Genomic DNA, 26148 nt, shown 5'->3' on the forward strand with positions numbered 1-26148 from the left:
CCAATTCTATCCTTTACCATATAGTTCACCCTTTTTTTTCCCCTCAATTTTTTTTTTTTTTTTTTGGACCCTTGCCGGCTGCCGGGAAATGAACTGGTGCAGAGGCTGCGGGTAGCCTTGCAGCCCAGCGCTCAACCGCTGCGCCATGGGGGGAGGCCCTATAGTTCACCCTTTTTACCTGATTTATTCACCTTCCTTTTCCCTTTCCTTCCACTAAGCACTAAGCCATCTTACATCTACATTTATTTTTGTTTTATTTAGTCCATGTGCTTGTTCTGTTTCTCTGCATACCACAGAGTGAAATACTGTTAGTTGGAATAAACATTTCTAATTCAACTAAAGGCTGTGTCTCTAACTAGTTGGGCAGGCATGCCATTCACCTAATTTGAATTTGAAAAATAGTTCTCTCTTATGCAAAACGCAGCAAGGCTTTCTATAAGTACAGCCTCTGTTATGCGGAGCCTCAGGTGGTTACTAGGGTTGAGTCCAATAGCAGTTCAAACTCTACACTGTGAGTCTCCTTTAACTGTTGTGCATCTGATTTCTTAGCTACATTTCCCATAGGCTGTAGGCGTGATCGCGATGAGAGTATTTGTGATAATTAGCACAGAGAACTATCTTTTGAAGGGTCAAAACTGATATTTCAGGGGGCCTCCCTAGTGGCACAAGGGGTTAAGTCACAGCACTATAAAGCTATTGAAAGCCAGTGCAGCATGAGTTTGATCCCCAGCAAGGAAGCTGACCCATCTGACACAGTAGACCTCTCCTGTCTCGCCCGTTGCTCCCCTCAGCAGTGTATTAAACCACGTGTTCTGCTCCCCACTCTGTCTCTGGTGAATCCTCTCACACACACCCCTCACCTCTGGCCTGTGCCCCAGTTCTTGTATGCATAAATAAATGAATCTTAAAAAAAAAAAAAAAAAAACCCCTGACATTTCAGTTATAGCATCTCACTTATTTCCTTGTTTTCACCTGAGGCTTGGGACAGCCAAGAACTAAGAGCTGCCAGTCCTTTCCCAGACATGCCTGCTAATTTCACTATTACTCAAATGTTCCATTTAGACCCAGTTGCCCATGCCAACCCTTCACTGTATCTTTATGCTCATGTCATACAAAGAGGCAGTTTGAAATTTTGGTTTGTACTTGGCTCACCATAGTCTTATTTTTAAACTAAGTAACTTGCAGTATTTTGGCAATACAAACATAACTCTTACTTTTTAAAGATATAGGAAGTTGTAGTGGATGTAACAGAGCATGTCAACACTGTGACTGGTGCTAAGGTATTGGTTGGATGAATTTTAAGCTCTATTTATATTCTACCTACAAATATATACCGAAGGACTGCACCACAGTAAAATTTCAATTGGTAATAGTTTCCTTTGTCCATATATGCAAAGAGACATTCACCTCTGTTTGCAAACCTCATTTTATAACCAAAATAAATGACTGGTGCAACACAGCGACTAACTCACTGAATTTCCACTCCTTTTAAAAAGTGTTGGAAAAATACAGCTCATGCGTGATATGGAGCAAGTCTCAGAATTCAGAATTTGATACAGTCCTATTTCTTTCCCTGAGATGATCAAATAATGAATACCATAATGTTTTTGAAGCAATAAAATATCATACCGACGTTAGATATATTTAATATCCTGATTGTACACAAGTACTGGGGATTCTTGTTGGCTTTCCTTTGACACTGCACCCTTTCTCCTTCCAGAATCAGCATCTTATGTTAGGGCTCTGAGGACAGTTGCAGACTGCAAACAGATCTACTTTCCTTCCATATTTAGAAGACCCCTGTTTAATGTCAACATTTAAAAGTGAAGAAAAAATAAATATCCTTGGGAGAGCTATGGATTGTATTTAAATCAACATCTGTGTCTTGGATAAGTGATGTTTCATTTCAGATAACCTCATAGTAAGATCTAGATCAAGTTCCTAATTTTTAAACGGCTGTGCCATTGCAGGCCTAAGGCTGACCTTAACTCTCAAGCAGCTTCGCAAACTTTAATGTCCATGTTACTGGGGGCTCTTGTTCAAAATGTAGAATGTGATCAGTAGATTTGGAGAATAGATTTTGCATTTTTAATATACAAGTAACACAGACATCACTGGTCTGTGGATCACATTTTGGGAGGCAGGCTCTAGACAGTGTCTTTCATGAGGTCTGCATAGCTTATGAGCAAAAAAAGTCTTTAAATATTCTGAGAAGGGATATGCTTTTAAGGTTTTTGTTCTGTGTTGAGCTTACTTTTTTAATAAAATAGCCATGAACTCCCTAATACTTTTTAATTCCTATATTTTTTAAAAAATACATCCTCAGTGAGAAGGATGGAAATAAACCTGTAACACAATTATATTCTGAAACTCCAAAAATCTTTAATATTGTAATCATGATCATACCGGATTTCAAAAAAGTAGGGCATATATTTTTTTTGTTTCAAACTTCACAGCACTTGAAGTTAAATGATCAAATCTATGGCATGTACTATGTGCACACAGATTCTTAAATATATACTTTCCTTTGTGTACATAAATATATCCTCCATAAATATTTCAACATTGAATGAAATATTTATGCTCTTCTCTCAAATGAAGTTTAATGCTCTCTCGCCTTATTTATGATTATGTGATATCTGGGACTGAAGTAAGAGCCCAGTAAGGGTATTTACTAGGTGCTCTATGTTTAACCACTGTAATGTTTGAAATATTATTTACCTTTCCCTTGCAAAGGGAAACGTTTGAATGTGAAATAAAACCTTAATTTTAAAAACTTTTTTAAAGTTGAGTGACTCTCAGCCTCCTTTTCATATGCTAGAGTAAATTCTCTGCCAAAAGTCATTATACTTCTATACTGAGATGGTGTGATTAATATAATTAAGTTTAAACACAGGTTAAATATTTCAAATTTTCAAATAAAAATATGCTCTGAATGTTTTTATGTTAAAGAAAATGCCTTTGTGATTCTAAAAGTTTAAGCACTTACGTGAAAATATTTAGTATATGTTATTTTGGCATACTTCAATATTTTGAATTTTTCCTTAAAAATTATGGAACAGAGAGACTGAAATGACTAGTTAAAGTTAAACTTAGCTGAGGTATAGTCTGGGAGTCTTTATAAATTTTCCTGAATCCTTGGAAGTCCGTTTCCACTCTCCTTCCTCTCTTGATATATCAATATAGATATATATATATATATTTAATTTATTTAATATTTCTTGGGGATTAGACAGTTTATTCCATTTTTTTAATTTTAATTTTATTTTTATATTCCCCATACAGTTGCAACCCCCTTATTTTGACCCCAGTCCCTCCTTTCCCTGCCCCCCACCCCCTATAGAGTGTCTCTGGTTCATAGTTGTTTGTTGATTTTGATTTTTACTTTCTTATAGTTATTCTTTTTCGTGGTCTCTTAATTAAGTTTTCTAGATTCCTGCTATGAGTGAGACCATTCGGTATTTTTCTTTTTCCTATATTTTTAATGAAATATTTCCGATAAAATTGTAAATAATTATTTTAAGTTGTTAGACCAGAATAATTCAAATCTCCAGATGCAATACGAAATGACAATCTTGAAATTTTAATTTTGGAAAAGAAATGTTAAAAAAATATAATTCAGTGTTTTGTTTTGTTTTCTTTCTTTCAGTAAGACACTATTATCAATAAATGCAACCACACACTATATGCTACAGTATTCATTCAGTGAGTTGAAGAAAAAAAATAAGATAAGCAGAAGGCTTGTGGTAGATAGCATCACTGAATGTCTGTATGAACCTGCAGAGGAAGCTAGAACTGGCTTGCTTACTTTCAAGTGCCCCTTCCACTCTTTATTAGCCACATGAATTTAGACCAGCTTTCCTGCGCCTTTTTATTCAACTGTTAAATGGAGTATGAATTATACCTTCCAAATAGTTTTTTTGGTATGAGGATTAAATGAGGTTATCAAATCCTTACAAAAGTGTTGATGCGTATTATACACAATGTGTTTGTTAACAAATGCTAAGCAGAGTTATTATGGCTGATGCTATATTTAATATAGCATAATTTAATTTTAGTAATACTATGAGATAGGTGCTGTTTTTAATTTTACAGATGAAAACATTATGGTAGAACTTAAATCTCTCTCGCTCTGGTGTTTAGTTGGGTAATAGTTTTGTCTTTGAGCATTTTAGGATCTAACTGGGGAGATGAAAACCAACCAAAGAGAGAATACATACTTAGCAAATGTGTGTTTAGATTATACAGTGTTGCTGATTTTGAAAAAATGGTGATATACTTCAGAGAAGACATTACAACTTGAATGGCGATTAAGATAAACTTTATAGTTTATGCAGAGTTGTAATGTTTGATATGGATTTGGGAGAAAAATCATAACAAAATATTTTGTTTTAAAGATTTTATTTTTATTTATTTATATAAGCACTGGGTATAGTCAGAAGCGTGGGAGGGTGAGCGAATTCACCAGAGCCAGAGCGGAGAAGAGAACAGGCAGCTGAGGGGAGCAGCGAGCACGGCAGGAGAGGTCTGCGCTCCATGTGGGGACCCTTGCCCTGCGGCAGGGGATCGAATCGAATGGGCGCTACCGAGGCTGCGGGCAGCTTCACAGCCCAGCGCTCAACCGCTGCGCCACTCGGGAGGCCCCCATAAGAAAATATTTTTTGAAGTAGGATTGTCGGGGCCTCCCCGGTGGCGCAGCGGTTGAGCGCTGGGTTGCGAAACTGCGCGCGGCCTCTGCGGCCACGGTTCGATCCCCGGCTGCTCCCCGGCCACCGGAGGAGGGTCCCACATGGCGCGCAGACCTCTCCTGCCGCCCGCTGCTCCCCTCAGCAGTGTACTTCGGTTCTTCTGCCTGCTCTGCTCCCCGCTCTGGCTCTGGTGAATTCTCTCACCCTCCCGCGCTTCTGACTGTACCCAGTGCATGTATAAACAAACAAACCAGCAAACAAATAAATAAAGCATGCCTCTATTAAAAAAAAAAAAAATAAAAAAAAAATAAAAAAAAATAAAGTAGGATTGTCACAGTATGCCTAATAGACATTATTATGGAGTTTTTCTTTTTTGAATGGTTTGTGCTTGTGAATGAATGTCAAATAGCTGGGATTATTCTTTGTTTTAATGCAGTGGTTCTAAATTGGGGGATCGATTTTGCCCCTCTGGAAAATTGGACAATATCTGGAGACATTTTCAGTTGCAAAATTGTGGGAGCCTACTGGGAGAGTAGGGGCAGCAACTCAGACCAAAGAATTACCTGACCCAAAATATCAATAGTGTAGAGGTTGAGAACTCCCAATTTAAAACAAAATTATTCTTGCATGCAGTAGAATGGTTAAATCATTTGCCTAAAATTAATAATATAAATTAATGTTTTATGATACTACATAACAATTTCTAGAGAGTTACTTGTCCCATTCAATCTTTACAGTTTCCAAGAAACATTTCTAGGTTATGAACTTTTAAAATACTCCAGGCATCCATACTGATAACAGTGGCATTTTAATTTCCTTCCAAAAACACATCATGGACATTTAAGTAAAAGGGCAACAAAACTTTCATTTCTGTTTTAGATCTACATTTAGCTTCCTTTGGGTTGCTTTGGCATGCATCTTTCTCTGTCTTCTCATGAATGTCAATATTCTTACAATCGTTTTGACACATTGGCTCGATGCCATTGTTAACCCACTTCATTAATGTAATGAGTCAATTGTTAACACAAAATGTACTGAGTCAAACTATGAGTTAAGCTTTCTTCCTGGTGTCCCTTTGACTGATGGTACATTCTGATAGTTTCTCTGTCTTTACTAAAGGAAACATGTGGCCTTAAAAAGTACTCTTGAGACTATGAGCAAAGGAAATGAAAAATAGGGAAAGCTGAAATGGGAGACTGCCTGATAAAGGGGTTTCAGAATGGTCTTAATAAAACTGCTTTGTAATTTCAAATGGGAGACAGGTGTACCTATGTTTGCTTGAGTTCCTAGTTGTCCTTTTCTTTCATATATATATAATATTATATATAATATTTGAATATATATATTCATTGCCAAAGTTCTCTTCCACTAAACCACATTGGAGTCTTCACTAACTTTTTCAGCTCCTGCATCTCTACGAATTCAGTCACTTCCCTTCAGCATCTATAGCCATAACAATTCCAATTTAGAAACCATTCTGAAGGACCAGAGGCTGCTACATGTAAATAAGCTGGTCCCCTGACACTCTGCCCCATTCCTGGGAGTTCTTAAAGGAGGCATGCTGGGATTTAAGCACTTTTTTTTTTTTGACATTTTAGTGCTTGAAATAAAAGTTGAGTAAAAATACACTTGAAAGAAAGTGTGACAGTGATTTATATTAAAATGCAAATAAATGAGGTGAAGACAAAGAAAGCACCCAGAGAGGGGAGACCTGTTACCCAAGAGTAAAAGAAAAAGGCAAAGAGGTGAGATTGCTGTGCCTATAAAGATTACCTTTCTGTAGTGTTATTCAGGGCTAGTCTGTCATCTCTTCAGCCACATTTATTCTGTTCCTGTAATGTTTCAGGCTTTGTGCTAGACTCTGACACAATATTGAATAGGAAAAATGTGGCCTCTGGCATTCTGGAGTTTATAGTTTAACAGAAACAGAAATAGATAAGAGTTGTTAGTGTCAGTATATTTCAAAGGGCAAAGAATTTGGCTTGGAAAGGCTAGGTTATAGTTCTGTCTATAAATGACCTTGATCAACTTACTAACAAACTCAGTTATCTACATGATAGAATAATACCTGAACCAGGAAGTTGAAGCTTTAGGTGAAATTACTTTTGTGCAGATGTACGCAGATGAGATCTCCAGGGAACATGACTCATAGAGACCAATTTTACCCAATAGCAATATGGTTAACTAGTCCACTAGGGATGTATGAGCTAGTTAAGGGAATAGAGGGAACATGTCTTTTCTCTCAGCAGTGTGCAGTGTGCAGTGTGCAGTGTGTCTGTGTGCAGTCTTTGGACTCTTTATCTTGTATCTTTTTAGAACAAGGAGAATGACTTGAATAACTTTCAGTTATCAGCTAGAATGTCAAAAGAAAACATGATGATATGCACAAATAAAAGGATGGCAGTGTTTTCTTAGAATGAACATTCCAGCCGCCACGTGACTATGTGGAATGTTCGAAACGTGGATTCCAGAGCTGCTTAACAGTTAAGTGTTGATCTGTGAGAGTGATCAATGTGTGGTGAAAGAAGATCTCTGACAGAGACCGTCTGCTGTGGGGGTTCTTGTGGGTCTTTCTCAGCACCTTTAGACTTGTCTTGATAGGTAGTCAAGTCAAAAGTATGTTGCCCCAAAATCCAAAAATGGGAGGAAATAAGCAACTATAAGGTTAATAGTCCACATGACAAGTGGTACTGCATTTCGTGGGGCAGTGATATTTTGAGTAGAATTGAGGAGTCAAAAGTGATAGGTGGAATAGGTAAAACTTGGAGACAGATGGTAAAAGGGAATGACTTATGTTTCTAGCTCTGGAACTAGGAATTAAATAAAATAGAAAATTGAGTAAAAAGAACAAGTATTTACTTTTAATTGGGGAGTCGTTTAGATTTTTTTCTTTTGTCTTGCATTTCGGGAAAGAAAGATAAAAAGAAAATGGATTTAGGGCCTGCCTGGTGGCGCAGTGGTTGAGCACTGGGTTGCAAAGCTGCCCACAGCCTCTGCAGCACCAGTTCGATCCCCGGCTGCTCCCCGGCCACCGGAGGAGGGTCCCACATGGCGCGCAGACCCCTCCTGAGCCCGCTGCTCCCCTCAGCAGTGTACTTTGGTCCTTCTGCCTGCTCTGCTCCCCGCTCTGGCTTGGTGAATTCTCTCACCCTCCCACAATTCTGACTATACCCAGTGCTTGTATAAATAAATAAATAAATCTTTATTAAAAAAAAAAGAAAATGGATTTGTCTTGTACACATTGAGTTTGGGAGATTTTCCAGGTATTTGCAAGACATACGGTGATTTTTCAAGGCATCCAAGATGAAAGGTTTCAGAGTAGAGGTGGGACTCACAGATGTGGATTAAGGAGACAAAATATTTATGTGCAATCCATAGTCAAGGAAGAGTTAAAGAAAATCCAGAATTGATTCAGAATGTTTCAAAAGCTTCCCCATCTTTCAAAACATATTCCTCAGCAATAGATTATATATGGACATGTAAACAAAACCTCGAATTTGTTGTGTTTGTACCTCCTCTTCTTTGCAGCCTTGAGGAAATGAGGGAGTACTTCATGGTTGCTCTTTAAACCTTGAAGAAAATTAGCTTTAAATGATCTGAGGTCAATTAAACTATAGGATTGATGATGCATTGTTGGCTGAGGGGGCATTTTAACATCATTGTTCATTTTTAAAGAATATTTGCTTCCACCCTGCCCCCGGTTTAGTCCCCATAGAATTTCCTTCCCCAGTGCACCTGTGCACCATCACCTCAGTCCCCTGTGCTCCTCCCTCCCTCCCTCTGATCCCTCTCCCTCCTCCTCCCCTGCAGGATGTCTCTGATTTATAATTGTCTGTTTTTGTTTTGTTGTGTATTGTATTGTTATTATTTTTTTACACTGATGTTTTATTTGGTTCCCCTATATTCGTGCTATAAGTGAAACCATCCGATATTTTTCTTTTTCCTTCTGACTTATTTCTCTGAGCATAATTCCTTCTAGCTCCATCCATGTTGCTGGGAATGGCATCAGTTTATCTTTTTAGATTGTCGAGCAATATTTCATTATATATATATATATATATATATATATATATATATATATATATATACACACCACATCTTCTTGATCCAGTCATCTATTTTTGGGCATTTGGGTTGTTTCCAGGTTTTACCTGTTGTAAATAGTGCTGCAATAAACATAGGGGTGCAAGTGTCCTTTTGAATCAATGTTTTAAATTCCTTTGGGTAGGTCCCTTGGAGTGGAATTGCCCGGTCATATGGTAGCTCCATTTGTAGTAGAATGAGGAACCTCCAGACAGCTTTCCACAGTGGTTGGACCAGTTTGCACTCCCACCAGCCATGTAGCAGAGTTCCTTTTTCATGTTGAGTGTTTTTAAGACTATATCAAGAATTGTGACAACTCCTTTACAAATTGGTTTTGACTATATGCACATTAAATGTCTTAAAGGGTTTGCTTCCTTTTGAAGGAATATTATAAAGATTTTTTAAGATATGTGAAGAGAAAGCCTCCAAATTAATGTGGTAAGTTAAGGGGGAAAAGTAAGGGGAATATTGAATATACAATGAAGAAACATGTAGATAGTTAGGTCTGGAATCACAAAATAATGATAAACCGATATCACAAAAAGAGACTAATTGCACAAAGATATCATGTATATGTATGCCAAAAATTGACAAAAAGCTCACTGAATTTTACATAAAGTTACAAAAAGGGCATGTTGGTCAAATGGGTCAGGGGATGAGGGAGATGGGGAGAGAGAATCAAATTATGTAAAGTTCCAGGTAAGAGAGGCACATGCTCTAGGGACCTGACATATAGCATGGTGACTGTCATTAATGCTTCTATATCATGAACTTGACAGTTGCTCTAAGAGAGTAGATCTTAAGTGTTCTCACCACACATAAAAAGAAATGGCAATTATGTGAGATGATGGAGGTGTTAACTAACATTTATGTGGTAATCACTTGGCAATCTATTAGGGTATCCCATCATTCTATAAATTTACATAATGTTACATATAAATTATATCGCAGTAAAACTGGAGAAGAACTTTACAATAGAGAGATATGGTAAGAAAGAGGAGAATAGTAGATTGGAAATTTATGGATAACAGGATTTATTTATTTATTTATTTATTTTTTTTTTTAAAGATGCATGTATTTTTTTTTTATTCATGATTTTTATTTATTTGTTTGTTTGTTTTGTTTATACATGCACTGGGTACGGTCAGAAGCATGGGCGGGTGAGAGAATTCACCAGAGCCAGAGCGGGGAGCAGAACAGGCAGAAGGACCGAAGTACACTGCTGAGGGCAGCAGCGGGCAGCAGGAGAGGTCTGCGCACCATGTGGGACCCTCCTCTGGTGGCCGGGGAGCAGCTGGGGAACGAACCGGTGCCACAGAGGCCGCGGGCAGCTTCGCAACCCAGCGCTCAATCGCTGTGCCACCGGGGAGGCCCCGGATAACAGGATTTAGGGTGAACAATTTTAGCCTATATTTAGTTTTTCAAAATCGTTGGTGGAGGAGAGAGAAGTTCTTGAAGAACTGGCAGAATTAATGAGAGTTTATTTCTTAGGATAATCAATGTTTGTTTCTATTTATAGATTGAGAGGAAGCAACCAAGGGCAAAGCAATTATGGCATAATTTTTTGAGTAGGGAAAAATATCTGAAAGGAAGTGGAATAGTATAGAATTAACCAAAGTGTTTATGAATACTTTTTCTTCAGAGACATGAGAGAAAACTTAAGTATGGTAAAGAAAAGTTTAAATATATGTATATTAAAAGTATGAGATATAGGGAAAAGAGATTGAAAGAGTACATCCAACCCTTTCATTTTGCTTTCCCAGTGAAGTGTGAGTCTTATTTGTGTCCTTATGTGAGGACTAATGAATATGGTAGGGGACTTGAGAAAGTAGGGTAAATAAGATTTTTGAAGAAATCAATACAAATCTTATGAATTGAAAAGTTAAAGTTTTCTGAACCAAGGACAAAAAGCTGACTGATAAGGAAACAGATGGGCACATTTGACTATATTCAAGGTAGGCATTTCTTTTTGTTAAGACATCATTAAAGTAATGGAAAGAAAAAAACCCAGGTTTTTTTTTTTTTTAATAATTTGTGTGTTTGTTGAAGGACTCATATCCAGACTATGTACTCTGCCAATCAGAAAAAAAAAAAAAAAAAAGGCAACCCAACAGGAAAACAATGGACAAAATCTTGAGTAGGCCCTTCATTAAGAGAATATCCAACAGACCAATACAAATGTATGAATAAATACTTAATCTCACATAGTCATAAAGGATGTATGAATTCAATCCACATGGAAGCACCATTACACATCCCTTTGATATTTGAAATTACTACACTTACAATCCTGAGTGTTGGGAAGGATATGCTGCCACATGACCATTAACATCAGGATATACAATGCTATAACAACTCTATGTTCAAGTAATTCTGTGTCCCAAGAAATTCTTGGATATTTTAACAGAAGCATTTGTATGTGTGTCAAAAAACATCTATCAAAAACCATGTACAAAAATGTTCATAGCAACACCATTGATAATTGTCTAAATTGGACATAATACAAATCTCCATTAACATTGGAGTAGAGAAACATTTTATGAAATATTTATAACTGTCCCTTTCCCTTTTTAATATCAATAATACATCAGTAATTAGTGAATATGAAATTTTACACATGTTGGTATGAATGACTCTCATAAACATAATGGTGGACAAAAAGAAGTCAGATCCAAGAGTATATTCTGTTTTGCTATTTCTAATTATAGAAAGATAAAAAAATTACAGGAAAATTATTTTCTTAGGATGAAAGACAGGTAGAGTCTCCCTCATGGAGGTGAAAGAGGGTTCTGGAATTCTGGTAGTGATCTGTAGCTTGATCTGGGTTGTGTTATCATGGGTGAGTTCAGTTCATAAAAATTAAACTACACATTTACAATCTGCCAACTTCTTTGTATTATCCTTTAAAATATTTACATTAAAAAAGGAAAGGGATAGTTACTGAATTTTATATATATGTGTGTGTATATGTATACACACACATATATATATTAAATATATAAAAATTTTATTTTATATCTATACACACATTAAAAAGGAAAGGGACAGTTACTGAAATTCATATATTTATCATGGAACTAATCATCACTTCTCTAGGTTTTATGCAAGCAACTCAGTCTACAGAGTGGACTTAGGGGTAGTGAAAATGTTGGCATAAAACCTTTAAGTTTTTAAGCCTTTAAGTTTTAAAGCTTTAAGTTCTCCATGTACTTACCACTATCATGAAATCATAGCTGTTTCAAAAGAATGACCGCATTTGACAACAGTATTTCAGAGGCATTTCTTTCAACAAATGCTTATTGGATTTCTGGTCTTGTTCTGGCATCACACTTGATGGTGACTGAAGCAGAACACTCGATTATCAGGCCATCATCCTCACTAGACTGCCAACCAGCACACCCACATGCACTTTATGCTTGGATTTATTTTCATGTGGCCACTTGAAAATTAATGCCTGGAGGGAAGCAGAAGTGAATTACTGCCTGCACTTGATACAGTCTATGGGCAGAATACTCCATGACAGAAGCTCAGGGTGCCCACTGATTTATGAATGCCAACACCTCTCTGCTTGTCTATGTGTGTTATTACACCATTGTTCTTTTTTTTTTTTATAGAGGCATGCTTTATTTATTTAGTTTGTTTGTTTGTTTGTTTGTTTGTTTGTTTTATACATGCACTGGGTACAGTCAGAAGCACGGGAGGGTGAGAGAATTCACCAGAGCCAGAGCAGGGAGCAGAACAGGCAGAAGGACCGAAGTACACTGCTGAGGGGAGCAGCGGGCGGCAGGAGAGGTCTGCGCACCATGTGGGACCCTCCTCCGGTGGCCGGGGAGCAGCCGGGGATCGAACCGGCGCCGCAGAGGCCACGGGCAGCTTCGCAACCCAGCGCTCAACCACTGCGCCACCGGGGAGGCCCATAATGGATTCTAGTAATATACTTTTAAATAGTTGTTCAAATGTATGTGCATTAGAATCATCTGGTCAAGTTGTCAAAAATGCAGATTTCCAAACCCGCTCTGAAGACTTAGTGAAGATGCAAGGTGTCTGCGTTTTTAACAACACTTCAGATGGTTCTGTGAAGATATTTTTGTGGACTACAATTGGAGAAACATTGCTTTAATTAAACTCACTCTCAGCAGACCATAGCTGTTAAGGATGTGATATCTTTGCTGTGAATCTGTGGGGACTTTTCCTTTTGGAATTTTTTTTTTCTGTATATCAAAAGGATTATAGTCAGTTATTAGGTCATCTTTATTTGAAACAAAAGGGTCAAGTTGCTTGTTAGCTAAGTGACTATGAGAAAGTAAATGGAGAATAATTAAAATTAGGAGTTTAGAAACTATCATCAGCTTCTATAATGTAATCATAAAATATATTACTTGGACAAAACCAAAATGTCAGATGGACCTGTTATTGATTTAAACCACTAAAGTTTACAAGAAGTTTTACAACCCTGGAATTCTGAAACTATTTTTGGTGCATGTAGTTTCATGCCATCTTTTGGGAAGATCTGTATCCCATACCACTGACATTTTTGTTTGTCAAGATTTAGATAAAAGGATGTGAGTCTTTGCCCACACATTGCCTCTTTGCTTCACCACTTGGGCTGGAAATAATTAAGGTGGAGCTGAAACAATGACTCAATACCTATTTACCCTATGGGCATTAATTCACCAAGTGTTGAAATAAGTACACAGTGTAAAAAAGAAACAATACTGTTTCTTTTCCTACATTAGACATTTGTTCCTTAATGCATTTCTAGGAAATTTTCAAAGTGTTGGGCTAAGTTTTGCTATAATTTATCCTTTTCAGAGCTTCCCTCTCCTTCCATGCCAGCAAAGATTACAAATTAAGTGAAGAAAGTGAACTGAGATGTGGTTATCATAATCCACTCTTAAACCAGCCTCTTAAAATTACTTTTCATTCTATGTCTCCCACTGCTACAGATCGTAGCTTGCAAAGATGAGACTTTATGCAGACTGCAGTATCAAAGTTTGCAGCCGTCAGTGGTTTTCCACTGTCCTGCATCCTTTGGCAGCTTAACTTTTGAAGTGGCTTACTAACAAAGCAAGAGGAGAAACTAGGAAAATTACTACTCTTGACAAAAATTCTAAAATATTGTCTTTACTGAAAAATAAAAATAAGAAGAATTGAAGGGGAGAGCTCCGCACTAGTTTCCAATAAAAGTCTATTGATATTTTGACCTATAAACACAGTGTAGCCATGCTGTTGTATGGTATTTTATCGTTTTGTCAGAATTTGAATTCATTATATGACCCACTGAGTCTACAATAGCAGAGCCAGCTGGTTATATCACTGTTAACTTCTGCCAATTCAATTTGCTGCACTCTCTTACCACCTGGTCTCTCCCAGGGAAGTTCCCGTTCTGCTTTCCCTTTCTTGTTTGACCCGAGAAAACCTCTCCCTCTTCTTCAAAGATTCAAATGAAGATCAAGCCTCAAAAGACACTTTCTCAACCCCTGCTTTTGACTTTACTTGTGTGTAATAATCCAGGTGACTGAGTTACGAGTCATTGGCATAATATATCTGGTTGTCTCCTGTTTATCCTTGCCTTTGAAATTAGGCTATTAGCATCTGACTCACTCCCATAATTCACATCTGCAGTTTTGAGTGTGGCTCCCTATCAAAGCCCAACTGCTTCTAGACAGACACTTCCTGGCAAATAGTAGTCACTCACATTTGTTGAATGAATGAATGATGTTTATGGTCTGCATGCCCCTCCTTCCCACACACTGTGTTTTTTCAGTTGCCTTTTGCCTAGTTACATGTTTTCTAATATTTGGGGGGAACATAAAAGAGATTGTTAGCCCCATTAGAAGGAATGAACCCTAAGGGATGATGATGAGATACATTTTTGTACATTTCATTTGAAATGCTAATTGAGGGTCTCTCTGGTGGCACAAGGGATTAAGCACAGCACTGTGAAGCCTCTGCAGCACAAGTTGGATCCCTGGCCAGCCAGGGGGCTACCCATATGGCGCAGCAGACCTCTCCTGTCTGGCCTGCTGCTCCCCTCAGCAGTGTATTTCTGTCAGTCTCCCTGTTCTGTTCCCCACTCTGTCTCTGGTGAGTCTTCTCACCCCTCACAGCTCTGGCCTGTACCCCAGTTCTTGTATGCATAAATAAATAAATCTTCTTTTAAAAAAAGAAGTGCTAATTGAATATTCCCCTTAAAATCACATGTTTACTTAACATTTTAAAATCATGTTTAAATAACATTTTTACTGCTCTTCTTTGGTCCATTTTCCTTTGCCACCCTCCCACTCAGTCTTTTTATTTGCTAGTTTGTCTGCCATGGCCCTGTTGGAAGATATAAACATTGAGTTAGAACTTGCAATAACTACCTGTTTCCTTTTCTCTAAAATAATATATCTGAAGTATAAAAAGTATAAAAAGTATCAGACTCAGCTGGATTATTAACTATCTCAGGCAGATTAACTAAAATGCAGACATCCCACTGTAAAGCTACTGATTATAGGTTTTAGGGGATGGGGGACAGGAGTATGTTTTCAGCAAGAACCCTAAGTGTTACTTTTGAGACTTAACTACCCTTGACCAAAAATGTATTAGCTCCAAACTGGAAAATTAAATATAAAACAGAACTATTTGTTGACTATTAATGTAAATGCCACCACTTAAGGGTTGTGCAGTACCCAACCTGCACAACCATACAAGGCAACCCTGTCACAATTAACAATATTTATCTCACACTTTCATTATTTTGTTTGGTAAATAAAAAGCTAGGTCAATTCTTCTAATGAAGACAAGCATCATGATCCTGAATCCCTGGTCTTGTCATCATCATGTTAATTATGTTAACCTTCCTTGTTGGGTGAGATCACAATGATTGTCTAGTAGTTGGACTGATATGTTGGCTGCAGTGAACAGAAATGTATATCTCCTCTAGGTAGACAGAGGAATTCTGGATAAATCACCTAATAACCCATTCCTCTCACAGAAGACATGCAGGGGAGAGGCATACTATGTAATAAGTATATAATCTGTGGTATTCTATATTATCTCAGACATTTTGAATAGATTCATTGAAAATATCCTTACAGCACATATTGATATAAACAAATTAGAAATCATAAATCACATTTTTGCCTTCTTCTTTTTGTGTTTTCTGTCTCTAGTTGACACTCCAGATCCATATGTGGAACTTTTCATATCCTCAACCCCTGACAGCAGGAAGAGAACAAGACATTTTAATAATGATGTAAATCCTGTGTGGAATGAGACATTTGAATTTATTTTGGATCCCAATCAGGACAATGTTCTGGAGGTGAGTGAATTATTTGGGGACTGTTAAATGGTCACCTTCATGTTGACACTGATGCTCAAGTAGGTGTGGTTGGCATCCAGCTGTGCAACATGGTAGTCTAGCTTGTAAATGGTGCTCATCAATTCTGTGAAGGTCCAGTGGAAATGAAGACATTATGTAGGGCTAGGAAGAAGCCATTATCCTCCCCCACGTACTTCAGAGAAAACATATTTTCTGTTTTAAAGAAGATCCAAGTATGAAAGAATAAAAATATTTTCAATTCCCTTTCAAATAAGTTATAATAAATCCTTTTGAATGTAATTGCATGGACTTCCTGCATTAATTTTTGTCTTACATTCCAAAATGACATTTCTTTTGAGAGGGGATAAAGTTCCATTTTTGAAAGCAGGATAATGAAATAGGTCAACTGGGAAGATTTTTTATAATCATCATTATTTCAATAGCAAATGTAGACTTCAGGAAGGAAAGACAGCTGTATTGTTACCTGTTGAATATTGAGGCTCTCAAATGAGAAATATGAATTAAAAAATTTAATTTGTTAAATGTCATGGGAATTTTTGGATGTAGATTCCATATATCCAAGGGAAACTTTATAGTCATGGTCTAGCTTTCCCTCTGTATAGATCACGTTAATGGATTCCAATTACGTCATGGATGAAACTCTAGGGACAGCGACATTCCCCATATCATCTATGAAAGTGGGAGAGAAGAAAGAAGTTCCTTTTGTTTTCAACCAAGTAAGTAACACAACAGAATTACATGCATGATAAAAAGATATCACCATACTATGAGATGTGTGCCTGTGAGGTGTGTACAGAGTGCTGTGGGAAGACAGACTAAAGATTGTGTTATGAGAAGAGGACAGGAAGGGCTTGGTTTCAGTAGATGACTTGTAACCTCTTGATGTGGGGATCAGCTTGGCATTTCAGGCCAGGCTGTTTGGTGTTTAAATCCCAGTTCTGTCCCTTACCATCTGTTTTATCCTGGTGAAGTCACTTAGCTCCTCTCCTTCTCAGTCTTCTCATCTGTAAAATGGAGATTATATCTCACAAGAGAGTCATTATGATTAAGTGTTTTAATTTTATGTACATATAATCTCTTGTGATACTGTGTATTGGCAATAAAATGAATATTACAAATGTATATCTTATATCCATTTAGATATTGTCATATTATTACGTGTAGTCGGGAGGCACAGTAGTGAAAGAATTCACCAGAGACCGAGTGAAAAATAGAACAGATGGATTTACTATGAGAGGCAGCAGACAAGACAGGAGGGGTCTCCTCTGCCACTAGTGAGGGTCCTGGGGCTCTTTTTATTTATTTTTTAAAAGATTTATTTATTTATTTATACAAGCACTGGGTACAGTCAGAGGCAAGGGAAAGTGAGAGAATTCACCAGAGCCAGAGCAGGGAGCAGAGCAGGCAGACTGACAAAATACACTGCTAAGGGGAGCAGTGGGCGGCAGGAGAGGTCTGCGCGCCATGTGGGACCCTCGCCTGGTGGCCGGGGATAGAACTGGCACTGCAGAGGCTGCGGGCAGCTTCTCAACCCAGTGCTCAACCACTGCGCCGCCACCGGGGAGGCCCCCCAGGCTCTTTTTATACTCCAGGCACCATTGGTTAGGGTGACTTGTCTTGGGTGTGTCCTAGCTGATTATGTGAATTAGCACAACAAAGCATCAGCTTTTTGGAGCATCAGCTTAATACTCAGGTTTCCATGGCAGTTCCACCTCCTCCCTTTATCCAGTCAAGCCTCCCTAACTTGCCTGCTGGGCAAGGAATGGGGACTTGGGTTTTTAAATTTAGCAATGAGGGTCTCCCTAGTGGCACAAGGGGTTAAGACGCAGCACTATGAAGCTACCTGCAGCCACTGCAGCACAAATTTGATCCCTGGCCAGGGAGCTGACCCACCTGGCACAGCAGGTCTTATCTCACCTGCTGCTCCCCTCAGCAATGTATTTCAGTCTGCCTGCCTGTTCTGTTCTCCACTCTCTCCCTGGTGAGTCCTCTCACCCCCCACACCTCTGGCCTGTACCCCAGTTCTTGTATGCATAAATAAATAAATCTAAAAAAAGATAAATTTAGCAACGATACCATGAGTTACCATGAATTATAATTATATTTCACTTATATGAAATATGATTATATACTACTTAGTTTATCTTTATCAACACATAATTTATTAGTTAAATATATAATAATCATTTATTATAGAAATATATGTAAGTGCTATACTCACATAGATGTATCCACATCATCTAGTGCATCTTAGAACAGTACCTGGTACATAGTAAACATTACGTAAATGCTTATTATTTTGGTTGCTGCTGTTACTGTACATAAAGAAATTAAGAATTTCAGTGGTCAGAGAAGCAGTTATGAGCAATCCAGGCAGAAGAAACCGAAAAGACATGGAGTCTTAAAAGAAGAGAGCAAGTTAAGGCCTGGCAAGTTCAAGGGCCTGGTGGGTAAGGGTTGTTGAGTAGCAGGGTAAAGAGATTAGAGGTAGTCAAAGGTTAAAATCACAGACCTCACCAATTACGCGGTGCTAGGATCCCATCTCACTACATGTTTATTGAGACCTTTGTGAGTGTGAATTAACTTTCCAAAGTGTACTGCTTCCTTCCACTTTTCAGTCTCTCTGACACAAAGATTGATTCTAAGAGAAGATTTTGTGGGAAAACATGTATTTCTCCTTCTCTGGTCATTTCCTCTGCTTAGGTGTATACCTCCAGGGTCTAAAAAAGGCTTTTAGATATTGTCATATTATTACATGTAGTCTGGAGGCTACAGACTGTTTTTTTCACATTCCTGAATTTAAAGTAGCTTACATGCTCAGCGAAATAAGTCAGAAAGAAAAAGAAAAATACCGGATAGTCTCACTCATAGCAGGAATCTAGAAAACTTAAATAAGGGACCAGGAAAATGAATAACTATAAGAAAGAAAATATCAAAATCAACAAACAACTATGAACCAGAGACACTCTATGGGGGGTAGGGGCGGGGAAAGGAGGGCTTGGGGTCAATATAAGGGGGTTGTAATTGTATGGGGAATATAAAAATAAAATTTAAATAAAATGTGGAAAAAAAAATAAAGTACCTTACATAATCACTTTTCTTTTGTGTGGCCTGAGGAAGTGGTTAGCCAAACTGCTTTTCTTCATGCTGTGTTCTGAAGTCCTTTACAGCTTTAATCTGAATGACAGTTCTGTGACAGTGTGGGGAGAAGGTCAGTGTGTGTGGCTGTTGGGGAAGCCCCCTCCTCCTCAAGTCAGGAATGGCCACATTGCAGGTTTTCTATGATCCAGCAGACCGGGTAAAGGAGGAATCAGAGTCCTCAGTGGTTTTGCAGGGTTTTATTGGTATTGCCAGGTACACAGCAGGCAGCGGTACTGGGGCGCTGGGAGGCTGGCAGGCCTCCCAGCCCCCAGCAAGTCTTCACTCTATCCGGGCTCTCCGGCCTTCTCTCTGCTTCTCTGCTCTTGGCTTCTCTTTCAGCTTCTTTCTCTGCTTCTGCTGGTGTCCCCGTGACGCCACCCTTAAAGGCCCAGTCTTAGCCCAGGTGAATCCCATCTACCTATGCCCACACCCTACTCCAGGTGCCCGCCATCAGGCATGCATTCAGGACCGCAGGGTTCTGTCATCTATCCTAATGGCGGGAGGGCAGAAAAGCCTGACATTTTTTCCTTACTCTACACGTGCCCTCCTGCTAGCCTTTCAGTCTCTCCTCATCTCTGAGAGATCAGTCTTTTCTCTACAATCTTCACAGAGAACATTATCAGTAAAAACTTCAAAGTTTTGTCATCCTGAAGTTATCCTAGGTCAACACAGAGTGATGTCTGTGTCCAGGAGCCAGCTGCAAAAATAACTGGGAATTGGGAAAGTCTGAATCTCATTTTGTCTCTATTGCTAACCCTTTTCCAGAATGTTTAACTTATCATTCTCTCCCTCTGTCTTATTTTCTTCATCTTTAAAATAAAGGTTTTGATTAACTTATTTCTAAGATCCTTTCTAATTTATATAATTCTGTGATGTAGAAAGAATGCTTTATTTTTCATTTGACCATTTTCACCCAAAAGCTTTCAGTTCTTCCCATTTTATAGATAGGATCACAAAATAATAATAGTGCAATAATACAAATTTTTATTATTTAATTTTAAATGTCTGACCTGTCAACAGATTATTTTTCTTAATAGGATAAGTTGAGCTTTTATTGTGCTCTTAAAACTTTGCTAAATATTAAAGATACTGCAAAAATGCCATACCAAGGAATTTGTTTGAAAAGGAATACATACTGATAAGTAATAAAATAATGCATTTATGCACTCATTTACCTACTTAGGAGTTATTTATTGAACATTTGTATGTTCTAGGCAAAATTCTATGTGATGGGTAAATAGCACAGGGAATGATACATGACCATTTGGTTCCTGGTTGTAGGGTAAGTGTAAAGGGCAGGACATGGGCACAGGGCAGGTTTTCTGATCCCATGCAGACCGGGTAAAGGAGGAGTCAGAGTCCTCAGTAGTTTTGCAGGTTTTTTTATTGGGGTTCAGTGGGTACGTGGCAGGCAGGGGTGCTGGCTGGGGGGCTGGGAGGCTGGCAGGCCTGCCAGCCTCCCAGCCCCCCAGCAAGTCTTCACTCCATCTGGACTCTCTGGCGTTCGTTCTGCTGCTTCTCGGCTTCTGCTGCGACTTCTGCTGCTGCTGCTGCTGGCGCCCCCCCGTGACGCCGCCCTTAAAAGCACAGTCTTAGCTCAGCTGAATCCCATCTACCTATGCCCACACCCTACTCCAGGTGCCCGCCATCAGGCATGCATTCAGGACAAGGATCCATCATTCTATCCTGATGGCGGAAGGGCAGAAAAGCCTGATATTTTCTTTACCCTACAGTAAGGAAAAATGTCAGGCTTTTCTGCCCTCCCGCCATCAGGATAGATGATGGATCCTTGCGGTCCTGAATGCATGCCTGATGGCGGGGACCTGGAATAGGGTGTGGGCATGCGTGGATGGGATTCACCTGGACTGAGACTGGGCTTTTAAGGGCGGCATCATGGGGACACCAGCAGAAGCCAAGAACGAACAGAAGCCAAAAGAGAAGCCAAGAAAGAAGTAGCAGAAGCCGAGAGAGAAGCAGAGAACGCCAGAGAGCCCAGATAGAGTGAAGACTTGCTGGGGGCTGGGAGGCCTGCCAGCCTCCCGGTCCCCCAGCACCCCTGCCTGCCATATGCCTGGTAAATCCCAATAAAAGACCTGCAAAAGCCACTGAGGACTCTGACTCCTCCTTTACGCAGTCTGCTGGATCAGAAAACCTGCACTGTGGCCTGTCCTGCCCATACACTGGGACATCTACATTCTAATGGGGAATGTCAGTGGGTGGCAGTGAAAGTATAATCAACACAGTATCAGTGAGTGATAACTACTGTATAGTGCTACACTATAAAGAAAATAAAATAGATAGTGTTACACAGAACAGCTGGTGTGCCGCTAAAGTTTATATAGTTAAAGAAGGCATCTCTAAAGCATAATTTTCCCCCAAATTTTATTATAAAAATTTTCAGGGCCTCCTTGGTAGCATAGGAGTTAAGTCTCAGCACTATGGCCTCAGCTCCTGGCCAGGGAGCTAACCCACATATGACAAAAAACAGACCTCACCTGTCTCGGCTGCTGCTCCCCTCAGCAGTGTATTTCAGTCAATCCACCTTTTCTGCTCCCCACTCTGTTTCTGGTGACTCCTCTCACCCCTCTACCTCTGGCCTACACCCCAGTTCTTCTATGCATAAATAAATAAGTAAATCTTGAAAAAAAATTCAAATGAAATAAGTCAAAAGGAGAAATACAAATACCAGATGGTGTTACATGTGGAACACAGAGAAGCGATACAAAGGGTCAGGTAAAAATGAATCATAACAAACCCTAAAAACCTGACTGTAGAACTGAGCCAATGCAAGGGGAAGGGTGAGAGCAAAGCCATGAGGGAGCTCAATAGAAGATGGTGGAGGATAATGGTTGCCTTGGTGAGGTGCAGTGTGGTAACAACACCCGAAGGAGGAGATCACAATCAAAGTACAATCATAAACACTGCAAATCAGTGTTACCACAATTAAAAATAAATTCATAAAATATAAAGAAAATTTCAAACTTAAAATGTCGAAAGGTTTAGGACCTCCTTGGTGGCACAAGGGGTTAATCACAGCACTGTGAAGCTATCTGAAGCCTCTGCAGTGTGAGTTTGATCCCCAGCTGGCCAGGGAGCTTCCTACATAGCATCGCAGACCTCTCCTGTCTCTCCCGCTGCTCCCCTCAGCAGTATATTTCAGTCAGTCTGCCTGTTCTGTTTCCCACTCTGTCTCTGGTGAATCGTCTCACCCCCCACACCTCTGGCCTGTACCCCAGTTCTTGTATGCATAAATAAATAAATCTTTTTTTAAAAAGCTGAAAGGTTTATAAAGCAAACACCCATACTACTCCCTCCTAAATTCCACAATTAGTTCTACTCTATTTGTTTTGCCACATCTCTCTCTATCCTCCTAGCAAACCATCTTACTTTTATGATACATTTATAAACAAATTACAGACCATTGATATGCTTTACCACCCCTAAACACTTCATATATCATTAAATACAGTTCTGTATTCACATATTAAAATTTTGTGACAAATAAATCATGCAGACAATATGTGTAATGAGAGTTATAACAAGTTATTCATTTAGCTCACAGATAACAATTGAGCACCTACTATGTGGCAATCTTTAGGCATTCCTTGCTCTTCCTTGCTCAGCAGCAAGCAAAACCAACAAAAATCGCTATCCTTGCTAAATGTATGCTTAGTAAGATAAACAAGAAGCAAGATGAATCAGGAAAAGGTACTTGTTTTAGTGTTAGTAATAAGTGCTAAATAAACTCGGAAAGGCAGAAAGGGGGTTATGTATACGAGTGTGAAAGAAAATACAGATGTAGTCCCCAAAATGTTATAAACACTTAAATCTTTTATAAATTTGTAACAGTTATAATGTAGTCACGGATATTTATAATTCCTAGAAGAGGTGGAGTTCTTCTCACCTAAGCCTCTCTGATGATACCTGAGGGCAGAGGGCACTCTGAATAGAAAGGTCCTGAGTAGAGGTTTGCTGGCCAATTGAGTAGCAGGAACATGATGAGCAGTAGGTGGGGCAGTGGAGATGAGGACAGAGAGGCAAAAAGCTTACAGGGGGTTTTGGTGGACATCAGTGGCTTAGACTTATGTGGTTGGATCACTCAAGAGGTAGAAGGTTGTCTAGTGGAGAGAACTACCTGAGCTACTCATAGTTTTGGGACTAGAGGGGAAAAGTATGTTCCAGAAACAGTGTCTCGATGAGTTGATGGGAACGGGGCATTCATGCACGGAGGAAGAACAGGTACACTGGAGTCAGACAGTAACAGCTCAAATTCCCAATGTCAGAATGTGGATATTCTCTTTCTGAGTTACAGAAGGGAAAAATTATATAAACAAGCTTTGACTTTTTCCTCAGTAGCTTTAGTAATGATACAGAGAATATCTGATACTGAAAACAGAAAGTTTTTTTAATTATTGACGTAACATTGATTTATAGTATATATATTGGTATGTAATATTTTCCATATTAATAAACTTTATATATATATAACTTTATATATAATATTATATATATATATATACATTTCAGGTGAACACAATGATCATCTGTATATGTTTTCATTCACCACTAAAAGTCTATTTCCATCCTTCACCACACAGTACACCACTTGAACCTGATTTACTCATTACCCTCCCTGCTTTCCTCTAATAACCACTAATTTAGTCTTATGATCCAACAGTTTATTTTCACTTTATTTAGTTCATTCATTTCTTTATGTACCACATATGAGTGAAATCATATGGTATTTGTCTTTCTGTCTCTGACTTATTTTACTCTAAGTCTATCCACGTTGTTGCAAATGGCAGGATTTTATCTTTTTTATAACCCAGTAGTATTCCACTAGATATTTATACCACATGTTTTTTATCTCGATAATTGCACTGATAATGCTTAAGTTGTTTCTAACCCTTAGCTATTGTGAATAAATGCTACAATAACATGAGGATAGGTGTATCTCTTTGAATTGGTGTTTTCTATGCAAAAACACCCAGAAGTGGGATAACTGGATCATACAGAATTTTTATTTTTCGATGTAGCTTGTAGCCAGTCTTCCTCTAGTTCCCCTGTTCTTGTCCCTCTTCCAACTGAATGTCTCCCAATGTACACATCCGAAATTGTTCTCTATGTGAAATTCAAAGAAGAGATTGTTGTTTTCCACAAGAATATATGATGAGGACAGCCTCCTTCTAACTTTTACAATTCCTGCAAGAGATGGAGTTCGTTTCGTTTGCTCTGGCTCCTAGCTATGTATCATGGCTTTGGGGCGAGCGGGGAGCTTTGGTTACCTTTTCTTCTAATTGCCTTGATAATGAAGCAACCTGGAAGATTGTAAATGCAGAAATGCTTTATACAGTGTGTGGGAAGGAGTTTACAATAATTGTTCAATGCCTCACAGGAAGTACATATTTTTGTGGCTATTTTATCCGAATGACATGTTCCAGCTAAAAAGGGGTAGAGAGCTTGTGAATGTCAATCTTCATAGCATGTCTGAACATAGTACATCTAGTGCAGGAGTTTAAAATGGCCTCTGTTGTGAGGAATTCACTTGAGCAACATGTGGAAGTGAGGCACCCAGTCTGTGTGACAAGAACCATGCCAACACATTCTGTAATACTCCCAAATGCCAGAAAAGTCCTCTGTCTTCTTGTCTCTCAGCCAGCCTTCATTTAAGAATCATATCAATCTGTCTAGGATCACGAATGACTCAGCCAAGAGAATGCCATAGATGGATGTAGAAGCGACGTTTTCTGGAGAAGACAAATAGGGCCATGAACACAGCACCATTGGTTTTCCTTTAATTTATTAAGTTTTCAGGACAAGTAGGCATTAAAGATATTCAGATATTGAATACCTTAATATATGGTTGCTTAGGGATCTGCCAATTGGGAAACTAGCCTTTTCCTGAACACTTTCTGTCATGAAGGTCTTCATTTGATAAGCGGGTTCATATCAGCTTTCACATCTTTCCACTTGTTAGAAAAAAAATCCATTTTACTGGATTTAATTTCCATTATCCCATGGTACTTCCAGAGATAAAAACATTAAATCTAATTTCACTTTGATGTCAGCTTTCAGATATTATTTTTTGGGGGGGAAATAAGGCTGTTCTGCTCATGTTTTTCTTACTAAATATCCAGAGTAACCTCATTTAATACAAAATGTTTTCCAAACCCTCATTGGGAAAGACTCCAAATAAAATTTGGAAGTAGAAAATAGACATAACATGTGGGATGTGGTGTGAACAGTGCTTTCATTGATATATGACAGCAACCACCTTCATTGTTTTAAATCCAATCACCTTCTGACTTATAGTTGAACTATGATTCATCTGGGCATATATAATCCTGTTTGTACTGGGATTCTAGATTATTTTATTGACTTGAAAGTAATATTTATTTGCTCCTTGGAAAAATAAAAGTTAATGGAATTCCAGACATAGGAATTGCTGTGTGGGTTAGACCGTCATGATTTTATCTCTGGTAGTAATTACATGTTTCTTGACAAAAAAAAAAAAATTTGCTTGATCTGCCACACACATACACACATGCATGTGTGCACACACATATACATGTGCACCATGATTCAACAATTTTTACTGAGTATATATTGTATCCAATTGCTGTGCAATGAGTTAGTAACAGAGGCCTATGTAAGACAGAGTTTACAGTTTAGTGGGAGAGGCAAGTTTTTGTACTGAGGGTTTCAATTCCTTTTTCTTACTTATTAAATTCTAACCTAAGAGCTATCAATTAACTTATTTTAACCTTTTAGGAAAGTTCCTTCTAGTTGTTTTTTTTCCATCCCAGAAATCAAAAGGTAAACAGAGCCCCAATAATCTATAGCATTTTATGTTGGTTCTAAAATTATCTTCATATTTTAAAAGGTACATCCATACGTCTACTTGAAGGT

The 26148-nt window shown here is 38.6% G+C and overlaps 1 protein-coding gene across 2 annotated transcripts in view; it reads left to right on the forward strand.

Moving 5' to 3' along the window:
- Positions 1-26148, forward strand: part of PLA2G4A (phospholipase A2 group IVA) — a gene marked incomplete at both ends in the record, with an annotated part of 113051 nt that overhangs the window by 15824 nt on the left and 71079 nt on the right. For both annotated transcript variants that reach the window (XM_084249715.1, XM_084249716.1), the window contains 2 exons: positions 15929-16077; positions 16701-16814. In XM_084249715.1, coding sequence (XP_084105841.1) covers positions 15929-16077; positions 16701-16814 — 263 coding nt within the window. The remainder of the gene's footprint in view (positions 1-15928; positions 16078-16700; positions 16815-26148) is intronic.

The sequence above is a fragment of the Talpa europaea genome (genome assembly GCF_964194135.1).
Source record: "Talpa europaea genome assembly, chromosome: 12".
Taxonomy (NCBI): domain Eukaryota; kingdom Metazoa; phylum Chordata; class Mammalia; order Eulipotyphla; family Talpidae; genus Talpa; species Talpa europaea.